Here is a 23353-nt window from a genome sequence, read left to right as displayed (position 1 = left end):
AACTCCCAAAAAAGGGATTAATTCCTTTATACCAAATTTTATTTCCAAAAACCTAATTTTACAAGGATTTCCTTATTGGGCCCGGCCCACGAATCCTAAACGACCAAGGTCCCGTCGTCCAAACCAGCGGTTCAACACCAATTTATGCTCATTAAATGATGCTCTATCATGCCACTGATATCTTCATTCAAGTCATGGTTTGCTCGTACTATCAAAATCCGATAACGTCTTAACTTACGACTAAGTTCAATTACTTATATTGTTATGACCGGAAAATCACCATTCAATGCTGACTGAGGAACACGGCTTTCCTCACTAAGCAGGGGACTTAATGTAGATGGTGGATTTTCTACAAAGGCTAAAATCATAACCCATAATTATATGAACTTCTGATCCAGTAATCATACGCAAGTATTGAGACACGAGTCTCTCATCGAATCTCTGACTGAGAATACTTTCTCTCAGAGTACATGCGGATATGTAGTCTCTCGGATGGACAACGGTATATCTCATGAATACTGAACACTTCAGTAATTATTTCTATATAGAATCACGAGATTGACGGCTCCTAGACAGCTTGCGCTGCTAGTATAGAGCGATAACGTCTTCAGGATACAAACAACAAGTTTTCCCTGACTATATAAAGGATATGAAGCTCTAGCAAGCTCATGTCAGAATAATTAATGCTCCTAGATATCTTGCTAGTACAGAGCCATCAGTTAATTATTCTTAAATTCTTGGATTCATCCACTAAATTTCCGAAAATATTCAAATATTTTCGCAATATTTCGTTACTTCAATCTATGGTTCTTCCCAACAGAATTCCATGGGTTAATAATAAATATTCAACGCACGGGTATCTGAGCTACCTCTGAGTAAGCCCCGGCTCAAAAGGTGCAAGTGTACTCAACGATGATACACTAACAATCACCACACGAACGAGTATTTCAAAATACGACGAAACGATGAACCTATGCAAAATACGAAAGAAAACAATAAATAATTAAAATATTGACCAAGGTGCCAGGGGATTGGGCTCATCGACCGGCCGACCGTGATTGTTGGCCAACCGGCCATGCCTTGATCCCGGCCGGCCCCATACCTCATGATTCCTCATTATTTTATTATTATTTCCCTAATCTCATGAAAACTCCTTCATCTCATGGTATTTTCACAAATCCATGAAAAATAATATAAAATTATGACGATCGCATGATCATTATTCTTATTTATTATGCTCGGTTCAACTAGCAGTATACCAATTAATGTTTTATTTTGGTCACGCTACCAATAATTTATCAGACGAGCAATATTTGCTCAAACCAAGGAATATTGGTTCAACTATCAATATTCAACAATTCATCGAATGAGCAATACTTGCTCACCTCAACGTGAGAATTACACCTCTGTCTCAACGGACACGTTCAATTCATGAGTTTCAGAACATTTTGCAGAATCATGTTCAACTCAGCAAATACATGGACTCATCGTCCCATGAAGTCAACAACTGACTAATTTATCACGAGACGTCAATCGTGTCACTTGGGGGATATTAACTAGGATTTTGGTCTGGCGGTTTACGGCACGTGTGTTCATACACACGATGGAATGTGAGCAAGTCGTGCAATCAGTTGAAGGAGTTAACAAAGTAGTGGATGGAAAATCGACCAAGTCTCCGCACGATGAGCAACTGGTTTCAAACACGATTTCCACTTCCCCACTCTTTGATTCCATCAACTGTCACACTTCATTGGATCATAGTGTTTACAATTCCAGCAATATAAATAAGTCTCGGAATCATGATTAAAAACAGTGGAAAAATCTTTTAATTTGTATTTGTAAAGCAACCCGTGCATGGATGTATATATCTTGATTCCTGATGTAAACTAACGAGGTATGTCAATGTCATGTGAAGATTCCGACTTCACAAAATATTAAGATTTTGGTAAAATTTTCTGACTGTCGCCCTATTCAGCACCAGGAGATAATGAGCCAAGTAAAAGTAAATTCGGATCGGTTATCAACGTTGTCAAATTCTAAAATCACTCTAGACTGTCAGTGCAGTTATCTCATCCCTGTACAAGTGTATGTCTTCTTCAGAAGTGTGCACTATTTTATGGAAACTTTGGAATCGTGTGAGAATAGAGAATTTGAGATCACCACTAGCACCGGCCGGTTACTTACATTTCCTCCGTCTGGAAACCCCCACTTCATTAACCCTTGTGCAGTGTGTTTATTTACTTATTCTTGTCAATAGTTAGTTCAGTTACTTCTTCCCTTATAAGAAACTTCGGAGTCGTGAGAATTAAGAATGGAGTCGTGTGGTTATTTACTTATCCTTTTTCAAGAAATCCCCCAACTTCATTAACCCATGTGACCATAACTTAAATAAAAAAATTTAATACTTCTAGAACATGCGTAAAAAAAAAAAAAAAATTAAAAAAGAAGAAAGAGGTAACCCTCTTAATTTTCATTAATATAATAGATTTGCATACATCAGATTCAAGTACATCAAAAGTGAAATCCATGAGAAAATACAAAGATTTTGTATCATAAGAACAACAGTTGACTCATAATACATCTTAAGCATCAAAAACTTGAATTTCGAAGATGTTACTGATTGTATTCGAAGAATGGCTTGTGAATTGAAATTCTACCATTTTGATTTGGGTTCTCCATTGAGATCGAAATGTCCCGAAAGGAGAGTAATATGTGCAAATCATCTTTATCACGATCATTTCCAGTAGCCACTGATCTTCAAAGGATCGTAAAACCACATCATGTTGGAGTAGATTGCCCTTGATGAAATATTTGAAGCGATTGTCGCAATCGATGCCATTAAGGCTACAAGAACCATCTTTGAAAGTGTACCTTGAGTAATCTGATTGCCATGAATAATCTATTGAATCTTCCAAGTATTCACTGACTTCTCATAAAACACAAAAACACAAATAAAAAACTAAAGATGTGATTTTATTCAAACAAAATACTAGATTTATATGCAATAACTAAATTTATGCCCGGATCTTAAGATATAATCAAGATCCAGCCAGTAAATAGATTTGAAACTCTGTTGAAAATCAAAGAATCTAGGTTTGGAAGGAAAAAATTAAGGAAAAGAAAAAAACTGTTTCAACTTGTGACGAACTCCTCCCGAACATCCATAATTACACCACCTTTATTCATTCAATAATCACTTTTGATGTAGATCAAAAGTGTACACAAATTTTGATTCTGAACATGGAGGGTAATGGGCCCAATATTTTATTAATCAACCAATTAAAAGAACATGTCAAATATACACTCTTTAGAGGAGTGTGCATAAAATTGAACTCATTTTGAATCATCGTTCCATTGACCGAAATTAGAGAATTCGCATGCTAAATTTGGTATTCAATTTGTATATATGTGGCCTCCCTTTCAGTATGTGAGAAATTAACATCTTAAAACAAACACTGAGAGGAGCAAACAAGCTCTCCAAAATGTTACTCTATGAACACAACACCCTTGGATTTTGACGATCAAAAAACTCTCACCCTAATATTGTTAAATTGAAGAATAAACTCTCTTGTTTTTCTTTTCTTTTTTTTTGAAGCAATAAACTCTTCTTGTTGGAGAGATACAACAAAGCGTGCTTATTTTACTCCAACGTCTCAATTTCTTTTCTTTCTTTTGTGGATTTATTCATCAATTATACAGTATTGAAAATCCAACGCTGTTGTTTCATTCATCGAGCCGATGAAAGTAATTACTACCGAGAAGTATTTATACTTTAAAATCAAACCAGTATTTGGTGCACTATCGCAGCAAGTAAGTGAATCATGAAAATGCTGTTTACTTTTTTTTTTTATGATTAGCCACAAATACTTATTAGCCGCACTAATTCTTCATGCACGATTCAAAGAGACTCATAGTTTTATGGTTGATTCTAACTTCTACGGTTATATTAGCCAAGTTAGAAAACTATAACTCGTTCGAGTTATAAAATAATTATAGATCGCCCTATTCAGCATCTGGAGGCTGGAGCTGAGCCAAGTAAAAGTAAATTAGGTGACCTCGAATATTTTTCAACTCTATGATCAGCATTGTCAATTCCAGAACAACTTTCTCTAAATTCCTTGGGTGGCCCCCCAAACAATTTTTAACTGTATCAATATCAGCCAATAACCACTACAGAGTGTCAACTTTAGCTTCTTCCCAGACAAGAACAGAAACTTTAAGTGACCATTTTGTGGAAACTAATTATTTACTTTTCCTTCTTCTAGAACCCCCACTTCATTACGAAAATGATATATGGCACCCACTTCATTAGCCCATATCTTAGATTCTAGAGAACCATAAAAAAAAATGTTAGTAGTCAACAGTCTTGATCATATAGTCAAGTGAAGGAGTGGTGGCGTGTAGCCACATTCCGACAGTAATACAGTACAGTATTTTACGGCATGAATGCTTCCACGTGGCCACACTCCATTATGAGGCTCTTAGTTAATCTTCTAGAAAATAGAAAATTTTATCTTCCTTTTCTTTATTCAATTTGGCCATCCCATCACTTTTCTCAACCCTCACAGTTATTAGAAAATTATACCATCGTTTTCTAGTACTTGGCTTTGTTAAACACCACAAACTCGAACCTACAAAAATCTATAAAAATAAATAAGAAGCAGCCTTTAGTTGTTCTCAACTCAAATCAAAAACAATCAATAACCATATATACTTGTTATCTGTGCTGCAAAGATCTAAAGCATACAAACTGTATCTATCTGTTTGTCAATATTGTTTGTGCAATGTTGCCAATGTCCATCATGTCTGCAAGGAACCCGAAAGTTCCACAATGTATTGTTCTGATATGTTATATTTTAAGTATCATCAAAATACTCATCAACTTCTTTCTTCAAATTCTGGGTTTCGGCAAATTCACTGATACAGAAGAAGAAGTTATGTATCAGCAGACAGAATCTGATCAGTTGGTTGTAGCGTCAGCCAATCTCATTATAGCAGCTCTACCGGCTGTCGAATTTGAGGAATTGATTTTAGCAGGTAAAATTGACGTGCATGACCAAGATAGCTGTGCAATTTGTCTATGTGAATATGAGGGTGGAGATGAAATAAAACCATTAGTGAATTGCAGTCATATTTTCCATGGAAGTTGTTTAGATCGTTGGATGATTCATAACCAAACAACTTGTCCTCTTTGTAGAACTTCTTTAACTCCAATACAGATTGAGAAGGATTCTTTTTGAAGAGAGTTATGTACCATCATTAGAGATTTATATTAATCCTGAATCGTTCCGGTGATGCAGTTTTGTATGTAGTTGATACCGGAGAAACCAGTAGTATTCAACTGAGTTAGAAGTCGGAAGATGAATCAGGGATGATGGCTAATAACGTTCATCTCCTGAAACCAGTGTATTTTAGAAAACGTTTAGCATTTTGTTTTGTTGTCGACTGTCGAGCATACTGATAATCTGCAAACTCAAAAGTTTATAATAAATAAAAGCTTTCTATTGTTTACAGCAAGCTCGACTACATTGTGTTTCACCCAGATGAAGATGACTCTCTAGTTTAACTCGGGTACTTTCACTGTCAAGTCTGCATATAAAGTTGCTATTTAAGACCCTACCACTCCTTCATTTGGTCTAGAGATTGGCCTCAAGGTGGGTTTCTTCTTAAGGCAGTGGCAGTGTGTTTTGAACAGGCTCCCTACAACTGATAATCGGCAGATCGGTCAGTCCAAGTGGTAATCCTTTAATTGATCTTTGTTGTGTTTGCAAGATGGTTGCAGAAGGTAATTACCATATCTTCGTTAGTTGTGTGTTCTCGAAACGTATTTGGAATTACTTCTGTTCTGAATTTAACAAGCAGATGAATCTCAATGGTTCAACTAACTTGCCCTGCCTTCCATGTTTCAACGATATTAAGCTAACTGTTTTTCAGTGGGCTAGATACTCGCCTTCCATGTTCTTATTCCAATCAATGAGGTCATTGTAAATTGGAGGGATGTGTTTTTTAAACCTCCTTGGTGTTTTTCTGTTTTGAGGGTCTTAAAACCTGGCGATTAATAGCCGAAAGAGAACCGATCATTACTCATGAAGTGTTTAAGTAATTCCAACAACCCATCTTAATTTTTTTTCTTGCTATCTTTCTTAGAGTGATACAATTATTACGAGAATGGGAAGGCACAAAAGTGTTTTATGTGGTGCAACAATACGCAAATAGTCACCCCTGTGCATCCTCCGAACAGTCGGGGGTTTCTCAATCGAAACGGTGTGCAACTTGAAGACATATCACATGCCGTAGAGGGAAAAAATGCATTTAAGATTTCAAGATATGTAAAGTGGGCCTCGAACAGAAAGTTGGAGATTCACTCACTTGCCCAGCAATCCAAATTTCTCGCGAGTGCAGGAAGGATTGAAGCTGCCAACGCATTCTCCATACTGGGATAAAAACTTTGCTGTGTAGAGACATAAAAACTCTGTGTAGCCTACAATCATTTACATTCAGCAGCACTAAACTTTGCTTGTTCATCTATTTGTCACCAGCTCAGCAAGCAGTAAACATTACTTGTTCGTACATTTTAGTAAAAGAAAGAGAGCGACATCTAATACAGTGATAGATTGTGATAGGCGTGGCGAGGCAACAACTGAATTTTAGCCACTCTCTTATGAAATGAAACTTATAGAGCTACTTTGACATGGGACTTTTTTGGGAATAAAGGCTTGGTTGTTGTTGTTGATGTTTCCACCCATAACTTGCAGCAGAACTGAACTTGAATGACCATTTCAGTGGGACAGGAGGCAAGTAAAATGATCAAACTGGTAATGTTTTTAAGCCAGGCTGTCATTGAGATATACGGAACAAGATTCATACTTATCCGTCACTTGCTACAGCTCCTAAGCAAAATCAAGCATAAAATACACAAGATCAAGTCAAAAAAATCATTCATAGCTAAATCAAACAAAGTTAAAAGTGAACTTATCAGAGATGGAAGATGTAAAGTCACTGGATTGGAGACGGAGTACTTGTCATACAATTAAAGCATATGGAGAGAAGAAGAAACATTCATTGTACATACTCCCAGCATAAATGTTACAGTCACTCCTAGGTTGCAGACTATCAATAAATCGCCTCGCTAAGCTTCTAAGAAGACGTGACATACTCATCAGAGGATAAAGGGTAGTTATCAAACACCAAACGGTATCCAAAGCTTATTAAAGAGCATGCATACTAGATAGCAGAGCTTACCTCCTTTCTTCTTTTTCATAGTAGTCATGTCCAAGTCAGAGGTTCCTCGTGCCCGCTATGGTGGCAAAAAATGATGTAAGGTAAATTTCAATTTCAATCAATAAGCTCCCATTAAAAGTTGATATAAGTAGCAAACATACTGAGAAGAGTAATTACCTTGGCACTACTGACTTCTCGGGTCATAGTCTGATGATCACCATCTCGTTTTCCTCCTACACATACGGTGGGAAGAACTTTTGTTCAGTCAATTAAGCTTCCATTTCAAGATAATATACATGCCTGCAACAGTGAGCAGAATACTTACCTTGATGTTGCCGTTAGGGTTCACCAGATGTCTATATCTCAGTTTGGGCGTAATTCCCTTAATAAGACTACACGCGGTCTGACCACCACCGATACAATCTATATTTTTAAGCGGCATGTTATGAGCAGCCTTTAGTACTTTATGATACACCTGTGATGAGAAGAAGGTGAAGGAAGGAAAATTGAGAATCAGGTATACTCTATGAATGATGATTGATCTAGAAAACATGTGTGAGTTATTACCTCGAGCCGGCTTTTAAATCCATCTTCATCTTGAACCCTGATTGTTTCGGGAGTAATTATTTGTTTCTCGAGCTCAACCCCTTTGGCAGCTGCTGTAAACAGCACATCTCCTTCTCGAGCATTGGCAAAATGAAGGTAATCTTCCCAATCCTCGATATTTAGCTTCTCCATAATCCAAGCCCGGAAGTCAGCATCTGGAGAGATTGTACCTTGTCCCTTTAAGATACCGTCAAGATAGCGGAGCAGCTGTTGTAAAAGCAAAAAAAAAAAAGAAACAGCAGTACAAGAGATTACTTAGTACTACAGGGAGTATTTTAAGGACAAGAGTCTGAGTTATGACAAATCATACCATGCCTATTTTCTTAAGAGCGTAAGCGATTGCAATCTGACATCTAAAATGATTTCTCATGCCTTGAGCAACATCGAGTTCCAATAGAGTGACAAGTTTCTGAAAGTAAGATGCCCATAAACAGTTAAACACAACTCAATTAACAATGAAAACCACCCAAAAATGAAAACCACCCAATATCAGAATGCACATTACCTCTAGCAAATCCAATCGGCAAGTACCTCCGTTCCTTCATGAATTCCTACAGCTCCGTTCTGTCTTCATGAATTTGATAACAGTCATACGCTGATAAGGCGAGAATACGCGCTCCTTCTCTTTAAATGTCATATCATTTTTTTCAATCATCAAGGAGATGTTTCAATTCAACCCTGAAGTTTAAACAAATGAAATTCAATTGGATGTATATCTTAAAATTGTGACTATAAACAATAGCCCTCAACATCCAAACCCTAATTTATACCACAAAACAAAACCCTAATTACAGAGGGGGAAAAACCCAAATTAGATAAGATTTAGTGTTTTCATGAAATACCTTTGTTTCCGAAGTTTACTCCTCCAAATTTCTAAGGGTGAATCGGCTGATTTCACCGTTTCTTTCAAAATTTCCATCGTTTCGTCTCCGGACAATCAATAGAAATTAGGTGAGAGTGAGACCGTGAGACTGGGTTCTAACCTTTATATAGGGGATGGGATTTCCAAACCTGGTGCACCCCAAGCGCTACGTGTTTTTTTTCCGAGTCCTGTTAACAGGAGGGAAACAATGGATTTGAGGAGGGAAGGATTATGAGGAGGAAATACCCTTTGAAAAAACATTAAAATATCCATAATATGCTTGATATCCAATGTTATAGGTTGGAAATTCTGGTTCATATTTGCATATCTGCTATTATTCATATATAGGACACGGTATGCAGCAATTCAATCTGTAAATTGCGAGTTCACGATTTCAGTTTTTGTGAAAAGAAATGGACGTTAATATAAGCACATATATACCAGCTACTTGTACATCGTCAAAAGATAAATTATGTACTTGAATTTGCTCCAAGCATATGGTGGTCTGCTGATCTCGCACTATAATGTATTGTTAAGTTTGAAATGAAAACACGAAGAAAAGGAACAGAGAGATCCACGAAGGGTTAGGACTCTGGTTTTGGATTTATGCACACTTGGAACATATTTGGAGGAATGACTTCCACAAAACTTCTGTGGAGACTTTGGGTTGTATTTATACTCAAAAGAGATTAAATAATTTGTTACAACTCAAACTTATTCAAAACCCAAAGATAACTACTCCTCAGGTTACGTAACAGTTTGATTTGATTCTAAAGACTGGAACTGATTACTCGGTCTCTTGACTAACTCCGTTGATAGTCTTAAGGAAGACTCTCAACTGTATGCTTAACATGCACTGATATACAAATCTTAATAAAGACGAAACATGATTAGAGCCGTAGGATATGGTGTAGCATAGTTCCCAAAACAATATTCTTCAATGGAGATTCATGATTGATTAATGTAGTTGTTTGTCATCATACAAGTTTGGAGGCAAAGAAAAACCTTGCCAGCCCCGTAAGTTGTGTCTTCCATGATTTCTTAAAATAGTGATCATACTTGTAAGGTTGTTTGTTCAATTGCTTTTATGAAAATCTAGGGTTTTGGTTGCACGAAGAAGATGAATAACAATAGATTCTTGGGAGGGAGGCCGGAAATAAGGATCGGTTAAGTTAATAAGGGCGAGATTGGCATTTTATAAATATTTATTTCTTTTTAATAGATTTTTTTTGACCAAATATTGACTTAGATTTAGGAAATTTCCTTCCCTCCTCAAATCCATTATTTCCCTCCTAATAACAGGACTCGTTTTTCCCCTATGAGCATCTCCAAGAGAAGGTGCAAAAAATCTTATGTGGCTTTTCTATTTAGTCCTTTTATTTAGTAGGAAATACCAATTGGTCTTACAAATAATATATTAGAGAGAGTCTGGTCCAATTGACCTAGTCAATTGTCTGTTTGGTATTATTTGGTAATATAATTATATTTTGGTCCTAGAAATCATGGGCGGGAAAGATAATCCAGCCCTCAATTGGCCCACAGTAACGATCATCTTGTCGGCCTTCCAAGTATCCGACTGAATCCATTTATAGTTCAGTTCCATGTCCTGAGTAGCAGTAACATATGGACTCACAGAAGAATCAACAACAGGAGTTAGGGTTAAACCTATCTTTTGAAAATCCGCTTGGAATTGCTCAAAGGATTTGAGTGAGATAGTTGTGGAAAGCTTCTTGGGAGCCATGGTAATGAAAAGAGAGTAGAAGGTTGAGAAGGGTAGCAACAATGGCAGAAGATGGAGAAAGTGCAAAAACCAGATAAACGCAGAGCAAAGGGAGGAAGAAGAGGAAAAGAAACCCCAGACCTAAGTCAAGTTGGATATAAATAGCGCAAAGAAGGTGACTGGCTCAGCGGGTTGACGACACGTTCGAGGTATATTAACCGGCAATAGGCGGTTACCCAGAGAACGTGGTCACGTGGAGGCAGGAAAGTGGAGAACGTGGCGGCTAAGGGATCCAAAGCGGTTCTTATTCCATTCTCGAATGGCTCGAATAGAATAAGAAAATGCAAAATGTGGGTACACGAAATAGTCTCGCCACGTGTCGGACATAAAGGGAAGAAATATAGCTAGAGAATCTCACTTAGAGATCCCAGTCAGGGGCTTGTCAATTCGAATGTCAGAATTACCTCGTCACCGATATAGTTTTCAGGAATGAATATAGCTTTCAGGAATGAACTCTGGTTTGTGATGAAGATTTTGATAGTTTTTCTTGATGGAACGAACTCATCTTCTACTACTGTTGTTGCTGTCAAAGATAGATCTGTTTTGTTGAAGATTTAATTAGGTTTTGTTTTTCTTGATGTTTGCTGCGATTGGTGATGATGATGAAGATGAAGACGAACTCAGATAGATCTGCTGTTGTTGAAGATTTAATTAGGTTTTTTGGGTTTCTTGATGTTGCTGCGATTGGAGATGATGATGAAGATGAACTCGTCAAACCCTAGAAATATGTTGCTGTTGTTGAAGATGAAGATTTATGCGTTTTGTTGTTATTGCTGCTGCTGCTTAAGTTGAACTTCATTCCTGGAATGAACTTCATTACTGAAATGAACTTCATTTTTTGAATGAACCCTGTTGTTGATGAACATAATCGTTTATATAGGTTTTTATCAGGAGTTCATTCCAGAAATGAACTCTGGTTTATACAGGTTTTTATCAGGAGTTCATTCCAGAAATGAACTCTGATTTATATAGGTTTTTATCAGGAGTTCATTCCAGAAATGAACTCTGGTTTATATAGGTTTTATGAGGAGTTCATTCCAGAAATGAACTCTGGTTTATATAGGTTTTATGAGGAGTGGAATGAACTCTAGTTTATGTAGGTTTTTGTTCTTAATAATGAACTTTTTTGTAGAATTTTAATGAAATAATGAAGTTCGTTCATATGTGATTTAATTTGGTTTTTATTAGGTTTTCATTTGTAAGAATGAACTTTGATGGTCCATCACACAGAATGAATTGTTACAAGAAAATAAGTAAAAATTAACACAGAAGGGTATTTTTGTTTGTTCTATATTTTTAAATAATTATGGACCAAACAGTAAAGGCGTTTTCCAAAAGGACCAAACAGACATGGGCCCACCTAAAAAAGGGCCAAACGATATTTTTCCCTTTTATTTATGGGGTATATACATAGAGTAAATATAGGACCTCATATCTAAAAGACCATCTCTAAGAGCATCTCCAACAGAGGGTGTTGCTTTTTTAGTGACACATAGGATTTTAGACCCCCGTTTGGCATAAATCCATCTCCAATAGTAGGGTCCTACAAATTAGGGGACCAATTACTAAATATGAAGGTGTTCAAGAAAGTATTATCTACACCTTTGGCTCCACCTACACATTATATTTTCATTATTTTTTAAAAAGATTCTCTACTGTTGGAGATGGTTTTTTAGATATGAGGTTCTATACTTACTCTATGTGTAGACCCCATAAATTAAAGGACTAATAAAAATGCCACATAGGATTTTTTACACCTTCTGTTGGAGGTGCTCTAAAGGTAGGACAGCGTGACCACCTCCGGATTAGTTTTACTTTTTAGTTTTAAGTAAATCTTTGAAGCCACTCCGGGACTTGTTTGCTCCCTTGATCTGAAACTTTCTGACTTAATTTTTCCGGCATTCGATGCAAGTGAATAGATGGTCGACAATGTTTTCAAAGTCTTATCTTAATTTTACTTGCACCAGCTGATCGTGTTCCCAGAATGGACCTCCTACGCCTGAAACATGGATAGAAAAAAGAGTTGTAGATCTAGTGTTTTGGTGCAAAATTAATTACCTCAATAATCTTCGAAATCTGTGTAATTATGTTGCTTCAATCTTCTAGAAATTGTTGATGAAAATTGAGGGGTACCTACAAAGATACTCCGATGCTAAAGTCCAGTGAGAGTTCTGAACAGATGAATTATTGAGAAAAGAAATAGAAATTATGTCCTTTTAAAGTTAGATTTTGGCCTTTGTTAGGCAAAAACCAAATCTAGTAGTAGTGTATCCAAAATAACCATCTGGATTTGTACTTATCCTTTAATATTTGTATCTATCCTCGAAGATCCGAGTCAAGTGTATGTCTTCTTCAGAAGTGTGCACTATTTTATGGAAACTGGAATCGTGGAATCGTGTGAGAATAGAGAATTTGAGATCACCACTAGCACCGGCCGGTTACTTACATTTCCTCCGTCTGGAAACCCCCACTTCATTAACCCTTGTGCAGTGTGTTTATTTACTTATTCTTGTCAATAGTTAGTTCAGTTACTTCTTCCCTTATAAGAAACTTCGGAGTCGTGAGAATTAAGAATGGAGTCGTGTGGTTATTTACTTATCCTTTTTCAAGAAATCCCCCAACTTCATTAACCCATGTGACCAACTTAAATAAAAAAATTTAATACTTCTAGAACATGCGTAAAAAAAAAAAAAAAATTAAAAAGAAAGAAAGAGGTAACCCTCTTAATTTTCATTAATATAATAGATTTGCATACATCAGATTCAAGTACATCAAAAGTGAAATCCATGAAAATACAAAGATTTTGTATCATAAGAACAACAGTTGACTCATAATACATCTTAAGCATCAAAAACTTGAATTTCGAAGATGTTACTGATTGTATTCGAAGAATGGCTTGTGAATTGAAATTCTACCATTTGATTTGGGTTCTCCATTGAGATCGAAATGTCCCGAAAGGGAGTAATATGTGCAAATCATCTTTATCACGATCATTTCCAGTAGCCACTGATCTTCAAAGGATCGTAAAACCACATCATGTTGGAGTAGATTGCCCTTGATGAAATATTGAAGCGATTGTCGCAATCGATGCCATTAAGGCTACAAGAACCATCTTTGAAAGTGTACCTTGAGTAATCTGATTGCCATGAATAATCTATTGAATCTTCCAAGTATTCACTGACTTCTCATAAAACACAAAAACACAAATAAAAAACTAAAGATGTGATTTTATTCAAACAAATACTAGATTTATATGCAATAACTAAATTATGCCCGGATCTTAAGATATAATCAAGATCCAGCCAGTAAATAGATTTGAAACTCTGTTGAAAATCAAAGAATCTAGGTTTGGAAGGAAAAAATTAAGGAAAAGAAAGAAAAAACTGTTTCAACTTGTGACGAACTCCTCCCGAACATCCATAATTACACCACCTTTATTCATTCAATAATCACTTTTGATGTAGATCAAAAGTGTACACAAATTTTGATTCTGAACATGGAGGGTAATGGGCCCAATATTTATTAATCAACCAATTAAAAGAACATGTCAAATATACACTCTTTAGAGGAGTGTGCATAAAATTGAACTCATTTTGAATCATCGTTCCATTGACCGAAATTAGAGAATTCGCATGCTAAATTTGGTATTCAATTTGTATATATGGGCCTCCCTTTCAGTATGTGAGAAATTAACATCTTAAACAAACACTGAGAGGAGCAAACAAGCTCTCCAAAATGTTACTCTATGAACACAACACCCTTGGATTTTGACGATCAAAAAACTCTCACCCTAATATTGTTAAATTGAAGAATAAACTCTCTTGTTTTTCTTTTTCTTTTTTTGAAGCAATAAACTCTTCTTGTTGGAGAGATACAACAAAGCGTGCTTATTTTACTCCAACGTCTCAATTTCTTTTCTTTTCTTTGTGGATTTATTCATCAATTATACAGTATTGAAATCCAACGCTGTTGTTTCATTCATCGAGCCGATGAAAGTAATTACTACCGAGAAGTATTTATACTTTAAAATCAAACCAGTATTTGGTGCACTATCGCAGCAAGTAAGTGAATCATGAAAATGCTGTTTACTTTTTATTTTTATGATTAGCCACAAATACTTATTAGCCGCACTAATTCTTCATGCACGATTCAAAGAGACTCATAGTTTTATGGTTGATTCTAACTTCTACGGTTATATTAGCCAAGTTAGAAAACTATAACTCGTTCGAGTTATAAAATAATTATAGATCGCCCTATTCAGCATCTGGAGGCTGGAGCTGAGCCAAGTAAAAGTAAATTAGGTGACCTCGAATATTTTTCAACTCTATGATCAGCATTGTCAATTCCAGAACAACTTTCTCTAAATTCCTTGGGTGGCCCCCAAACAATTTTTAACTGTATCAATATCAGCCAATAACCACTACAGAGTGTCAACTTAGCTTCTTCCCAGACAAGAACAGAAACTTTAAGTGACCATTTTGTGGAAACTAATTATTTACTTTTCCTTCTTCTAGAACCCCCACTTCATTACGAAAATGATATATGGCACCCACTTCATTAGCCCATATCTTAGATTCTAGAGAACCATAAAAAAAAATGTTAGTAGTCAACAGTCTTGATCTATAGTCAAGGAAGGAGTGGTGGCGTGTAGCCACATTCCGACAGTAATACAGTACAGTATTTTACGGCATGAATGCTCCACGTGGCCACACTCCATTATGAGGCTCTTAGTTAATCTTCTAGAAAATAGAAAATTTATCTTCCTTTTTTTATTCAATTTGGCCATCCCATCACTTTTCTCAACCCTCACAGTTATTAGAAAATTATACCATCGTTTTCTAGTACTTGGCTTTGTTAAACACCACAAACTCGAACCTACAAAAATCTATAAAAATAAATAAGAAGCAGCCTTTAGTTGTTCTCAACTCAAATCAAAAACAATCAATAACCATATATACTTGTTATCTGTGCTGCAAAGATCTAAAGCATACAAACTGTATCTATCTGTTTGTCAAATTGTTTGTGCAATGTTGCCAATGTCCATCATGTCTGCAAGGAACCCGAAAGTTCCAAATGTATTGTCTGATATGTTATATTTTAAGTATCATCAAAATACTCATCAACTTCTTTCTTCAAATTCTGGTTTCGGCAAATTCACTGATACAGAAGAAGAAGTTATGTATCAGCAGACAGAATCTGATCAGTTGGTTGTAGCGTCAGCCAATCTCATTATAGCAGCTCTACCGGCTGTCGAATTTGAGGAATTGTTTAGCAGGTAAAATTGACGTGATGACCAAGATAGCTGTGCAATTTGTCTATGTGAATATGAGGGTGGAGATGAAATAAAACCATTAGTGAATTGCAGTCATATTTTCCATGGAAGTTGTTTAGATCGTTGGATGATTCATAACCAAACAACTTGTCCTCTTGTAGAATTCTTTAACTCCAATACAGCTTGAGAAGGATTCTTTTTGAAGAGAGTTATGTACCATCATTAGAGATTTATATATCCTGAATCGTTCCGGTGATGCAGTTTGTATGTAGTTGATACCGGAGAAACCAAGTATTCAACTGAGTTAGAAGTCGGAAGATGAATCAGGGATGATGGCTAATAACGTTCATTCCTGAAACCAGTGTATTTTAGAAAACGTTTAGCATTTTGTTTTGTTGTCGACTGTCGAGCATACTGATAATCTGCAAACTCAAAAGTTATAATAAATAAAAGCTTTCTATTGTTTACAGCAAGCTCGACTACATTGTGTTTCACCCAGATGAAGATGACTCTCTAGTTTAACTCGGGTACTTCACTGTCAAGTCTGCATATAAAGTTGCTATTTAAGACCTAACCACTCCTTCATTGGTCTAGAGATTGGCCTCAAGGTGGGTTTTTCTTAAGGCAGTGGCCGTGTGTTTGAACAGGCTCCCTACAATGCTATCGGCAGATCGGTCAGTCCAAGTGGTAATCCTTTAATTGATCTTGTGGTGTTGCAAGATGGTGCAGAAGGTAATTACCATATCTTCGTTAGTTGTGTGTGTTCTCGAACGTATTGGAATTACTTCTGTTCTGAATTTAACAAGCAGAGATGAATCTCAATGGTTCAACTAACTTGCCCTGCCTTCCATGTTTCAACGATATTAAGCTAATGTTTTTCAGTGGGCTAAACTCGCCTTCCATGTTCTTATTCCAATCAATGAGGTCATTGTAAATGGAGGGATGTGTTTTTTTTAAACTCCTTGGTGTTTTCTGTTTTGAGGGTCTTAAAACCTGGCGATTAATAGCCGAAAGAGAACCGATCATTACTCATGAAGTGTTTAAGATTCCAACAACCCATCTTAATTTTTTTTCTTGCTATCTTTCTTAGAGTGATACAATTATTACGAGAATGGGAAGGCACAAAAGTGTTTTATGTGGTGCAACAATACGCAAATAGTCACCCCTGTGCATCCTCCGAACAGTCGGGGGTTTCTCAATCGAAACGGTGTGCAACTTGAAGACATATCACATGCCGTAGAGGGAAAAAATGCATTTAAGATTTCAAGATATGTAAAGTGGGCCTCGAACAGAAAGTTGGAGATTCACTCACTTGCCCAGCAATCCAAATTTCTCGCGAGTGCAGGAAGGATTGAAGCTGCCAACGCATTCTCCATACTGGGATAAAAACTTTGCTGTGTAGAGACATAAAAACTCTGTGTAGCCTACAAATTTACATTCAGCAGCACTAAACTTTGCTTGTTCATCTATTTGTCACCAGCTCAGCAAGCAGTAAACATTACTTGTTCGTACATTTTAGTAAAAGAAAGAGAGCGACATCTAATACAGTGATAGATTGTGATAGGCGTGGCGAGGCAACAACTGAATTTTAGCCACTCTCTTATGAAATGAAACTTATAGAGCTACTTTGACATGGGACTTTTTTGGGAATAAAGGCTTGGTTGTTGTTTGTTGATGTTTCCACCCATAACTTGCAGCAGAACTGAACTTGAATGACCATTTCAGTGGGACAGGAGGCAAGTAAAATGATCAAACTGGTAATGTTTTTAAGCCAGGCTGTCATTGAGATATACGGAACAAGATTCATACTTATCCGTCACTTGCTACAGCTCCTAAGCAAAATCAAGCATAAAATACACAAGATCAAGTCAAAAAAATCATTCATAGCTAAATCAAACAAAGTTAAAAGTGAACTTATCAGAGATGGAAGATGTAAAGTCACTGGATTGGAGACGGAGTACTTGTCATACAATTAAAGCATATGGAGAGAAGAAGAAACATTCATTGTACATACTCCCAGCATAAATGTTACAGTCACTCCTAGGTTGCAGACTATCAATAAATCGCCTCGCTAAGCTTCTAAGAAGACGTGACATACTCATCAGAGGATAAAGGGTAGTTATCAAACACCAAACGGTATCCAAAGCTTATTAAAGAGCATGCATACTAGATAGCAGAGCTTACCTCCTTTCTTCTTTTTCATAGTAGTCATGTCCAAGTCAGAGGTTCCTCGTGCCCGCTATGGTGGCAAAAAAATGATGTAAGGTAAATTTCAATTTCAATCAATAAGCTCCCATTAAAAGTTGATATAAGTAGCAAACATACTGAGAAGAGTAATTACCTTGGCACTACTGACTTCTCGGGTCATAGTCTGATGATCACCATCTCGTTTTCCTCCTACACATACGGTGGGAAGAACTTTTGTTCAGTCAATTAAGCTTCCATTTCAAGATAATATACATGCCTGCAACAGTGAGCAGAATACTTACCTTGATGTTGCCGTTAGGGTTCACCAGATGTCTATATCTCAGTTTGGGCGTAATTCCCTTAATAAGACTACACGCGGTCTGACCACCACCGATACAATCTATATTTTTAAGCGGCATGTTATGAGCAGCCTTTAGTACTTTATGATACACCTGTGATGAGAAGAAGGTGAAGGAAGGAAAATTGAGAATCAGGTATACTCTATGAATGATGATTGATCTAGAAAACATGTGTGAGTTATTACCTCGAGCCGGCTTTTAAATCCATCTTCATCTTGAACCCTGATTGTTTCGGGAGTAATTATTTGTTTCTCGAGCTCAACCCCTTTGGCAGCTGCTGTAAACAGCACATCTCCTTCTCGAGCATTGGCAAAATGAAGGTAATCTTCCCAATCCTCGATATTTAGCTTCTCCATAATCCAAGCCCGGAAGTCAGCATCTGGAGAGATTGTACCTTGTCCCTTTAAGATACCGTCAAGATAGCGGAGCAGCTGTTGTAAAAGCAAAAAAAAAAAAGAAACAGCAGTACAAGAGATTACTTAGTACTACAGGGAGTATTTTAAGGACAAGAGTCTGAGTTATGACAAATCATACCATGCCTATTTTCTTAAGAGCGTAAGCGATTGCAATCTGACATCTAAAATGATTTCTCATGCCTTGAGCAACATCGAGTTCCAATAGAGTGACAAGTTTCTGAAAGTAAGATGCCCATAAACAGTTAAACACAACTCAATTAACAATGAAAACCACCCAAAAATGAAAACCACCCAATATCAGAATGCACATTACCTCTAGCAAATCCAAATCGGCAAGTACCTCCGTTCTGTCTTCATGAATTTGATAACAGTCATACGCTGACAACTTAAAACCAGAGTATTCAGATAAGGCGAGAATACGCGCTCCTTCTCTTTAAATGTCATATCATTTTTTTCAATCATCAAGGAGATGTTTCAATTCAACCCTGAAGTTTAAACAAATGAAATTCAATTGGATGTATATCTTAAAATTGTGACTATAAACAATAGCCCTCAACATCCAAACCCTAATTTATACCACAAAACAAAACCCTAATTACAGAGGGGGAAAAACCCAAATTAGATAAGATTTAGTGTTTTCATGAAATACCTTTGTTTCCGAAGTTTACTCCTCCAAATTTCTAAGGGTGAATCGGCTGATTTCACCGTTTCTTTCAAAATTTCCATCGTTTCGTCTCCGGACAATCAATAGAAATTAGGTGAGAGTGAGACCGTGAGACTGGGTTCTAACCTTTATATAGGGGATGGGATTTCCAAACCTGGTGCACCCCAAGCGCTACGTGTTTTTTTTCCGAGTCCTGTTAACAGGAGGGAAACAATGGATTTGAGGAGGGAAGGATTATGAGGAGGAAATACCCTTTGAAAAAACATTAAAATATCCATAATATGCTTGATATCCAATGTTATAGGTTGGAAATTCTGGTTCATATTTGCATATCTGCTATTATTCATATATAGGATTACACGGTATGCAGCAATTCAATCTGTAAATTGCGAGTTCACGATTTCAGTTTTTGTGAAAAGAAATGGACGTTAATATAAGCACATATATACCAGCTACTTGTACATCGTCAAAAGATAAATTATGTACTTGAATTTGCTCCAAGCATATGGTGGTCTGCTGATCTCGCACTATAATGTATTGTTAAGTTTGAAATGAAAACACGAAGAAAAGGAACAGAGAGATCCACGAAGGGTTAGGACTCTGGTTTTGGATTTATGCACACTTGGAACATATATTGGAGGAATGACTTCCACAAAACTTCTGTGGAGACTTTGGGTTGTATTTATACTCAAAAGAGATTAAATAATTTGTTACAACTCAAACTTATTCAAAACCCAAAGATAACTACTCCTCAGGTTACGTAACAGTTTGATTTGATTCTAAAGACTGGAACTGATTACTCGGTCTCTTGACTAACTCCGTTGATAGTCTTAAGGAAGACTCTCAACTGTATGCTTAACATGCACTGATATACAAATCTTAATAAAGACGAAACATGATTAGAGCCGTAGGATATGGTGTAGCATAGTTCCCAAAACAATATTCTTCAATGGAGATTCATGATTGATTAATGTAGTTGTTTGTCATCATACAAGTTTGGAGGCAAAGAAAAACCTTGCCAGCCCCGTAAGTTGTGTCTTCCATGATTTCTTAAAATAGTGATCATACTTGTAAGGTTGTTTGTTCAATTGCTTTTATGAAAATCTAGGGTTTTGGTTGCACGAAGAAGATGAATAACAATAGATTCTTGGGAGGGAGGCCGGAAATAAGGATCGGTTAAGTTAATAAGGGCGAGATTGGCATTTTATAAATATTTATTTCTTTTTAATAGATTTTTTTGACCAAATATTGACTTAGATTTAGGAAATTTCCTTCCCTCCTCAAATCCATTATTTCCCTCCTAATAACAGGACTCGTTTTTCCCCTATGAGCATCTCCAAGAGAAGGTGCAAAAAATCTTATGTGGCTTTTCTATTTAGTCCTTTTATTTAGTAGGAAATACCAATTGGTCTTACAAATAATATATTAGAGAGAGTCTGGTCCAATTGACCTAGTCAATTGTCTGTTTGGTATTATTTGGTAATATAATTATATTTTGGTCCTAGAAATCATGGGCGGGAAAGAAATCCAGCCCTCAATTGGCCCACAGTAACGATCATCTTGTCGGCCTTCCAAGTATCCGACTGAATCCATTTATAGTTCAGTTCCATGTCCTGAGTAGCAGTAACATATGGACTCACAGAAGAATCAACAACAGGAGTTAGGGTTAAACCTATCTTTTGAAAATCCGCTTGGAATTGCTCAAAGGATTTGAGTGAGATAGTTGTGGAAAGCTTCTTGGGAGCCATGGTAATGAAAAGAGAGTAGAAGGTTGAGAAGGGTAGCAACAATGGCAGAAGATGGAGAAAGTGCAAAAACCAGATAAACGCAGAGCAAAGGGAGGAAGAAGAGGAAAAGAAACCCCAGACCTAAGTCAAGTTGGATATAAATAGCGCAAAGAAGGTGACTGGCTCAGCGGGTTGACGACACGTTCGAGGTATATTAACCGGCAATAGGCGGTTACCCAGAGAACGTGGTCACGTGGAGGCAGGAAAGTGGAGAACGTGGCGGCTAAGGGATCCAAAGCGGTTCTTATTCCATTCTCGAATGGCTCGAATAGAATAAGAAAATGCAAAATGTGGGTACACGAAATAGTCTCGCCACGTGTCGGACATAAAGGGAAGAAATATAGCTAGAGAATCTCACTTAGAGATCCCAGTCAGGGGCTTGTCAATTCGAATGTCAGAATTACCTCGTCACCGATATAGTTTTCAGGAATGAATATAGCTTTCAGGAATGAACTCTGGTTTGTGATGAAGATTTTGATAGTTTTTCTTGATGGAACGAACTCATCTTCTACTACTGTTGTTGCTGTCAAAGATAGATCTGTTTTTGTTGAAGATTTAATTAGGTTTTTGTTTTTCTTGATGTTTGCTGCGATTGGTGATGATGATGAAGATGAAGACGAACTCAGATAGATCTGCTGTTGTTGAAGATTTAATTAGGTTTTTTGGGTTTCTTGATGTTGCTGCGATTGGAGATGATGATGAAGATGAACTCGTCAAACCCTAGAAATATGTTGCTGTTGTTGAAGATGAAGATTTATGCGTTTTGTTGTTATTGCTGCTGCTGCTTAAGTTGAACTTCATTCCTGGAATGAACTTCATTACTGAAATGAACTTCATTTTTTGAATGAACCCTGTTGTTGATGAACATAATCGTTTATATAGGTTTTTATCAGGAGTTCATTCCAGAAATGAACTCTGGTTTATACAGGTTTTTATCAGGAGTTCATTCCAGAAATGAACTCTGATTTATATAGGTTTTTATCAGGAGTTCATTCCAGAAATGAACTCTGGTTTATATAGGTTTTATGAGGAGTTCATTCCAGAAATGAACTCTGGTTTATATAGGTTTTATGAGGAGTGGAATGAACTCTAGTTTATGTAGGTTTTTGTTCTTAATAATGAACTTTTTTGTAGAATTTTAATGAAATAATGAAGTTCGTTCATATGTGATTTAATTTGGTTTTTATTAGGTTTTCATTTGTAAGAATGAACTTTGATGGTCCATCACACAGAATGAATTGTTACAAGAAAATAAGTAAAAATTAACACAGAAGGGTATTTTTGTTTGTTCTATATTTTTAAATAATTATGGACCAAACAGTAAAGGCGTTTTCCAAAAGGACCAAACAGACATGGGCCCACCTAAAAAAGGGCCAAACGATATTTTTCCCTTTTATTTATGGGGTATATACATAGAGTAAATATAGGACCTCATATCTAAAAGACCATCTCTAAGAGCATCTCCAACAGAGGGTGTTGCTTTTTTAGTGACACATAGGATTTTAGACCCCCGTTTGGCATAAATCCATCTCCAATAGTAGGGTCCTACAAATTAGGAGGGACCAATTACTAAATATGAAGGTGTTCAAGAAAGTATTATCTACACCTTTGGCTCCACCTACACATTATATTTTTCATTATTTTTTTAAAAAGATTCTCTACTGTTGGAGATGGTTTTTTAGATATGAGGTTCTATACTTACTCTATGTGTAGACCCCATAAATTAAAGGACTAAATAAAAATGCCACATAGGATTTTTTACACCTTCTGTTGGAGGTGCTCTAAAGGTAGGACAGCGTGACCACCTCCGGATTAGTTTTTACTTTTTAGTTTTAAGTAAATCTTTGAAGCCACTCCGGGACTTGTTTGCTCCCTTGATCTGAAACTTTCTGACTTAATTTTTCCGGCATTCGATGCAAGTGAATAGATGGTCGACAATGTTTTCAAAGTCTTATCTTAATTTTACTTGCACCAGCTGATCGTGTTCCCAGAATGGACCTCCTACGCCTGAAACATGGATAGAAAAAAGAGTTGTAGATCTAGTGTTTTGGTGCAAAATTAATTACCTCAATAATCTTCGAAATCTGTGTAATTATGTTGCTTCAATCTTCTAGAAATTGTTGATGAAAATTGAGGGGTACCTACAAAGATACTCCGATGCTAAAGTCCAGTGAGAGTTCTGAACAGATGAATTATTGA

At 36.6% G+C, this 23353-nt stretch overlaps 2 protein-coding genes across 2 annotated transcripts; both read right to left on the bottom strand.

The window, feature by feature from the left end:
- Positions 1-6289: 6289 nt before the first annotated feature.
- LOC113274682 lies at positions 6290-8339 on the bottom strand. The gene is made up of 6 exons (XM_026524077.1): positions 8333-8339; positions 8138-8236; positions 7789-8034; positions 7547-7696; positions 7399-7454; positions 6290-7297 (listed from the first exon to the last, which is right to left on the bottom strand). Exons 2-5 carry the CDS (start codon positions 8195-8197, stop codon positions 7422-7424), a joined length of 489 nt encoding a protein of 162 aa, XP_026379862.1. The 5' UTR covers positions 8198-8236; positions 8333-8339; the 3' UTR covers positions 6290-7297; positions 7399-7421.
- A 9078-nt stretch (positions 8340-17417) lies between these two features.
- Positions 17418-19429, bottom strand: LOC113271912. The gene is made up of 8 exons (XM_026521836.1): positions 19353-19429; positions 19017-19134; positions 18822-18920; positions 18473-18718; positions 18231-18380; positions 18083-18138; positions 17926-17980; positions 17418-17573 (listed from the first exon to the last, which is right to left on the bottom strand). Exons 1-6 carry the CDS (start codon positions 19427-19429, stop codon positions 18106-18108), a joined length of 723 nt encoding a protein of 240 aa, XP_026377621.1. The 3' UTR covers positions 17418-17573; positions 17926-17980; positions 18083-18105.
- Positions 19430-23353: the final 3924 nt, after the last annotated feature.

The sequence above is a fragment of the Papaver somniferum genome, chromosome 4 (genome assembly GCF_003573695.1).
Source record: "Papaver somniferum cultivar HN1 chromosome 4, ASM357369v1, whole genome shotgun sequence".
NCBI classification, from domain to species: domain Eukaryota; kingdom Viridiplantae; phylum Streptophyta; class Magnoliopsida; order Ranunculales; family Papaveraceae; genus Papaver; species Papaver somniferum.
This window is presented reverse-complemented; position numbering and strand designations above follow the sequence as displayed.